The sequence below is a fragment of the Atta colombica genome, unplaced genomic scaffold, assembly GCF_001594045.1.
Source record: "Atta colombica isolate Treedump-2 unplaced genomic scaffold, Acol1.0 scaffold82, whole genome shotgun sequence".
Taxonomy (NCBI): Eukaryota; Metazoa; Arthropoda; class Insecta; order Hymenoptera; family Formicidae; genus Atta; species Atta colombica.
Window position 1 is genome coordinate 321933 of NW_017259575.1, and position 5979 is coordinate 327911.

The 5979-nt window shown below is 38.5% G+C and overlaps 1 protein-coding gene across 1 annotated transcript; it reads left to right on the plus strand.

Moving 5' to 3' along the window:
* The first annotated feature begins 83 nt into the window (after positions 1 to 83).
* Positions 84 to 5791, plus strand: LOC108692821. The gene is made up of 4 exons (XM_018201325.1): positions 84 to 164; positions 328 to 4417; positions 4520 to 4801; positions 5051 to 5791. The coding sequence occupies exons 2-4, from the start codon at positions 351 to 353 to the stop codon at positions 5628 to 5630; spliced, it is 4929 nt and encodes a 1642-aa protein (XP_018056814.1). The 5' UTR covers positions 84 to 164; positions 328 to 350; the 3' UTR covers positions 5631 to 5791.
* The last annotated feature ends 188 nt before the right edge of the window (positions 5792 to 5979 follow it).

Sequence of the window (5979 nt, forward strand, 5' to 3'; positions counted from 1 at the left end):
TCTATTGTGCCGATTGTGCGCAGGGTCTTAAAGTTATCTGAGCGTAATTCCTGAACGCAGCGTATTTTGTAAAATAGGTTAGTGTTTTAAATGCGCGCGTAAATATTGCAGCTGACGGTGACAATTCAATAATTGTTTTACTCGGTGCTGTTTCCCAGAGACAGGTTGGTAGATTTACGATTGTTAATTATTACTAATTGAGATATGATTTTCAATATTCCGATTCGGAAGTGTGACAAATGTTAAATCACATTTACCTTTTGTATCGTTGCGATACGCAGTATCATATTTGTCACAGTGTTGGTATTTACATTATATAATTTACAGGAGTAAGATAAATTTCAAGCCAAATGAATAAAATGGAGATGGACGCTTCGGAAATAGACACAGCCTCGAATTCTTTCGTGTTCTCGAAACCGAACGCCGTATTTGATCTTTCAAGAGTTATTAATTTTGGTGTAGATTCAGATCATGTATTTGACACTCAAGTCAATAAGAAAAATATGTTTACATTCGCTTTACCCACAATAATATCACAATGCAATCAAAGCCGCACAGGTAGTTTACATGATGAAGATCGAGGTGAGCGCTTTGGATTAGAGCAATGGACCAATCTAAATAAATCTAATAAATATAAGCCAAGAATTTCTAGAAACACATACAAGCCTACGATTAATGTATTTACTAATGCTCTTAAAGACACAGGAGCATTTGAACAATTGAAAAAGAATTCCAGGTCACGTATCACTAAAGTCAACATTGACAACTCGATAACATGCTCCAACGTGCCAAAAGCCTTGCTGACCAAAACAGCAGCAAAGGAATACTTTATCAAGTATGGAAAAATCGTAAAGATAACTATTCGTCCGAAAAAACATGTAATCACGGTAATTTATGCGACGAAAATAGAAGCGAGTGCTGCATATTATGGCAGTGGTGATTACAAAGGCGAAAAATTTGATATAGAATGGACAAAGCTGGAATCAATAGCAAAAAGGACAATTAAAAAAAAGGAAATGCAGCACAATATAGTGGCAAATCTACTTAAAGCATCCGACGATGAGATTAAATCAGAATTGGAAGCCATGACGAATGTAGAGTATAATTTACATCCTATCAAAGGAAACGAGGTGTCTGATGTAAGCATATTGTTTCCGATAAAAGGTAAAACACTGAGTGGTAAAACATTGTCGCATGAGAAAGCTATGGGAAAATTGGAGAAAGTTGCAACGAAAATCGAGAAGCACGACACCGAGAGTCAGACAGTTAAATCTTTGCCCAGTAAATCCATAGAAGAACTGCAAAATATAATACATCAAGTTGCTCTTACAGCCGAAGATAAGTACAAAGTGTTGGAGGCTAGAGATCGTCTCATGAGACTGAAGCGAGCCAAACCAGCTTCGCTCGCGACAGTAACCAGCGGCACTTGCCCTGATATGTGCCCTGAGAAGGAACGTCTGATGCGCGAGTCTCAGAGGCAAGTCACGTCATACGAACAGCTGGAAGGTAATGAGTACAGAATAAATCATGCGATTGCTATAAAGCAATATTCGAGATCTTCCGCGGATCAGGAGGAGCCGATGCCTCACGAGTTAAGGCCGGTGAAATCTTTGAAGATGACTATGAGCTACTTGCTTCACGAGTTGATAGATCTCTGTGAGCAAGAAGGTACAAATCTAGCCGAGTGGTATCATTTTCTCTGGGATAGAACAAGAGGTATTAGAAAGGATATTACGCAGCAGGAACTGTGCTGCAAGGAAAGCGTCGAATTGATCGAGCAGTGTGCTAGATTTCATATAGTATGCTCCGAAAGACTCTGCGCGGAGGATGCATCTGTCTTCGACAAGAAGATTAATTCGGAGAACTTGACCAAGTGTTTGCAGACTTTGAAGTACATGTACCACGATTTGAGAATAAAGGGTATCACCTGCGAAAACGAGCCTGAATTCAGGGCATATATTGTGCTGCTAAATTTAAACAACGGTAATTTCCTGTACGACTTGCAGCAGCTGCCGGTCTCCGTGCAAAATTCACCGCAAGTCCAATTTGCGATCAAAGTATACTTTTCGTTGGACTCGAACAATTACTACAAATTTTTTAAACTCGTTCGAGAGACGACTTACTTGAACGCCTGCATCTTGTTAAGATATTTCAATCAAATCAGATTGAGAGCTCTTTCGATAATGGTGAAGGCATACTGTAGAAGTACTTCAACCGCTTTTCCGTTATACGAATTAATAGATATCCTCGGTTTTGAGGATGAGAACGAGACTATATATTTCTGCGAACAAGCAGGATTGAATCTGTCGAACGACGAAATGTACATTCTCCTGAATCGTCAGAGTTTTAATATGCCCACGGCGAGTATCCAGCAGGGTAGGGCTTGCAATTTAATAGAATCCAAGAGAATCACATTAAATTTTAGTATTGGGCAATGCATTGCCGGTAAAAAAATGCCAGAGAAAACTTACAAGAATCATAAGCCACATAACAGTTTCGACGTGCACGGCTATTTGATGCCTGAATCGACCAACGCCGCGGACCAAACTGCTGATGGTTCCTCTGCGGAACGGCACGATCCATACGAATTCATAGAAAAGGAAACAAAGAAGATAGCAAAGGTGACGTCAATCCGGAACAAAGATCAAAGAGCCGCAAAGGATCTTCTTCGGCCTGTACAAACTCGAAAGCAGCCAGCAAACGCGAGCAACGAAGCGAGTGCGTTTAAACACGCATCAGTTCCCGAATCGGTCAGCTCAAACGCTTTTAAAATGGTAACACCGTATGTACCGTATGTATGCGAACATAAGCCAAAAGAATCGAATGTATTTATTGAGAATAAAGCTCAAGTTGCATCGATTAAAGTAGCTTCTGAAAAATATTCTGACAGCAGAAGTGCAACTAATCGCGAGGACACTAATGATAAACAACAGTCAGCGATGTTTGGTAGCAGCAGTATTATCGGTAATAATTTATTTGTAGGCAATCCTTCCGTGTTCTCTACACAAGAAACATCACATAATGCAGAACCAGTCGCGCCGTTTGCGATGGCTGTACATAAGAGCATCTTCTCCGGGATAGACTCGGGAAATTTATTCAGGAACGTTATACCTTCTTCCTCCACGATATTCGTTAATAAACATTTTCCCATACCGGTTTCTGTTCAACAGTCAGTGTTCGCAGATGTTGCGAGTAAGACGAAGAAGGAGCAAAGTGTCTTCCATAAAAAGGAACAGAAGATCCAGAAAGAAGTGATATCGGAGGCAGAGAAAACGAGGCTAGAGAAGCTGGAGCACGCAAGGAGAATGCAACGAATTGAGGAACAGTCCGAAGAGATTTACAATAGCTTGCACGCAGAAATCATGAACGAGTTTTGCTCCACCATCGCGAAACAGGACATCGACAGGATAGAAGTGTATAACACATTGAGCAAGAGAATCCTTTCAGACATGATCGGCGAAGTTACTCATGAGATTTGCGATACAATACTGACCGTGGAGATTGAGCAACAAAAGAAATTACAGGCGATGTTACTGCGAATTAAGAATCGAGTGATCGTCAAATGCGTAAACATCTGGAAGCAGTACGTATTGAGAAAGAAGCGGCAAAGAGCGGCGTTAGAAAACACGCCGGTTTGGTTGCAGAGGCATTCCGTGGAGGAAACCGCACGGATGCTGTATACCAAAGAGCAGGAAGTAGTGATGCAGAATATGTGTAAACGACGAGACGAACCAGAGGATGTAGCAGCCAGCACGACGGAGACTCTTGCGCCTATCGAAATTATCGTGTATGCCGGCATCAAGGAGAACATACGATCATTGGATTTCGAATCCTTGCCTAATGTATACTGGAAACTCGTCATTTCCTGGCCGGACTTGACTAACAAAGCGGTCTTGTGGTATCACAAGAAAGTGATGAATGAATATTTGAACTCCGATGATTTTACGATGGATCCTATCGTGAAGATTTATCGGCCAAATCCCTATGAGACCTTGCATGTTTGTATAAGGCATTTCGAAGGTTTAATCAGTGAACATCACTTGATCGGTGCCGACGCACTTCTATTCATCGCTGATGCTTCAGAGAATTACAGATCTGTAGCAAAACGTTTAACGAGGACCGTATTGTCGCGGCACAAGCTAATGCCTATGCCGCTCGCCTTTATTGTCTTAGGTAACGGAGATTTGGGGAATCAGAATGATAGTATCGTCTCAGATTTGGAATCCTTCTTGGAATCTGGCTACGTATCGGAATATACCATTATGTATGAGGAGAATCTATCTGCGAAAATTATCTTAAATTTGACGCAAAGCGCAGTTTTATGGTTGACAATGAACAAATCACCATCGAATCCACTGGAAATGGATTATCTGTTTAATATATATGACATATGTTTGTCCGAAGAGTTATGGTTGAGGTAAGCTAATTTCTGTACTTATCTAATTATATAGATATTTTCTAACATGTACATAATACATGTACATACACACTATATTCTGTTTGTTATTATAATTTTCAGGATACTGGGTGATTCTATGTACAATAAACAGTTGTCAGATGCATTAAAGGACCCAAACTTTGTAATTGATTTGCACAATGAGGCTGTAAATCACTTGATAGACATAATCTTAGATCCAGAATCCATGTTATATACAAATTTTGCGCCCGAGTTGAAAAAATTCCTCAAAAACAATGGCACCATGCCATGCAGTTATGAATATTTTAACGAATCATGGAAACGAGATGAATACAGAGCAAAATTAGAGACCACGATGAACAGTTTTGTGCTACCGCCGTGGAAGTAAGTATTGATATCTAGATCGATGTAATTATTAATTATATTAATATATCTATTGGGTTGTCCGAAAAGTTCGTGCCGATATTGAAGGAAAATTGAAACGCAGAAAATTTTAATTTAATAAATGTATATTAAAATTTAAATTTTAGTCGGCACGAACTTTCCAGACAACCCAATATATCTATACAATAAAGCACACACGATATTTGGATGTATCAATATTTTGTTACGTCGTTTATTTTCTCATTTCAGTGCACCATGGCCAATAACAGACATACAAGATCTACGACGACATATTATGAATTATTGCAGAGAGGTATTGTCCGATTCGAACTGTAATGTTGTTTTTTGCGATATATTGAGCAACTTATTCCTCACCTCGGGCAGTTTACAAATATCAAATTTCGTACACATATTACTATATATGATCAAAGAGAAGATACATCTTCTGGATAAAGATCAAACGGTCATTTACAACAGAAATCACATCAAGCATTTCCAGACATTACCGTGGTGGTTCAAATCCAATGTATTGACAAAATTCATGTTGCACGACTCAAGCTCGGATAACAATATTATGTTAAATGAACCGATGAGAAAGCGAAAGAGACTTGATAAATTGGAAAACAATTTGAATGACAGCGCATTAGATGAGGAATTTAGTTTACTAGCGGAGTTTTGCGAGAGCACTAAGGCTCGTGTTATGGAAGTGCATTCTGTGTCTATAGAGATAGAGAACCGCTTGCAAGCGCAACAATTAGAGAACGCATTATTGGAAGACAGGCTAAAAAACGCTTTACTTGAGATGGACTCAACAGAGGAAGGCATATAAGTTTTCCCTGTTTAACTGTATGACATATTTTTTGTCATTTTATATTATTATACACGTTATGTACATGCTTTATATTTATATTGACATGCGATGATTTACTTTTGAAACAATGTTTTCCAGTCAAATATATCTCGATATACATAACATTTGAAATATATTTATACATAACTAAAGGGAATATGTGTGAAATCGCTGCTATGATCTTACTTAAATGTTATTAAGTTGTTCATATTATTATAAGAATCATAAAAATAGAACTAGTCATTAATTTATTTTTCATAACATAATTTTATGTATGTTATGTATGTATGTATGTGTGTGTGTGTGTGTATATATATATATATATATA

Bases quoted from the DNA above. Each gene is read 5' to 3' on its own strand.
- LOC108692821 (XM_018201325.1), top strand. From the start codon at position 351: ATGAATAAAATGGAGATGGACGCTTCGGAAATAGACACAGCCTCGAAT. The intron at 4,418-4,519 runs GTAAGCTAATTT...TATAATTTTCAG, and splicing joins TCCGAAGAGTTATGGTTGAG to GATACTGGGTGATTCTATGT. The intron at 4,802-5,050 runs GTAAGTATTGAT...TTCTCATTTCAG, and splicing joins TTTGTGCTACCGCCGTGGAA to TGCACCATGGCCAATAACAG.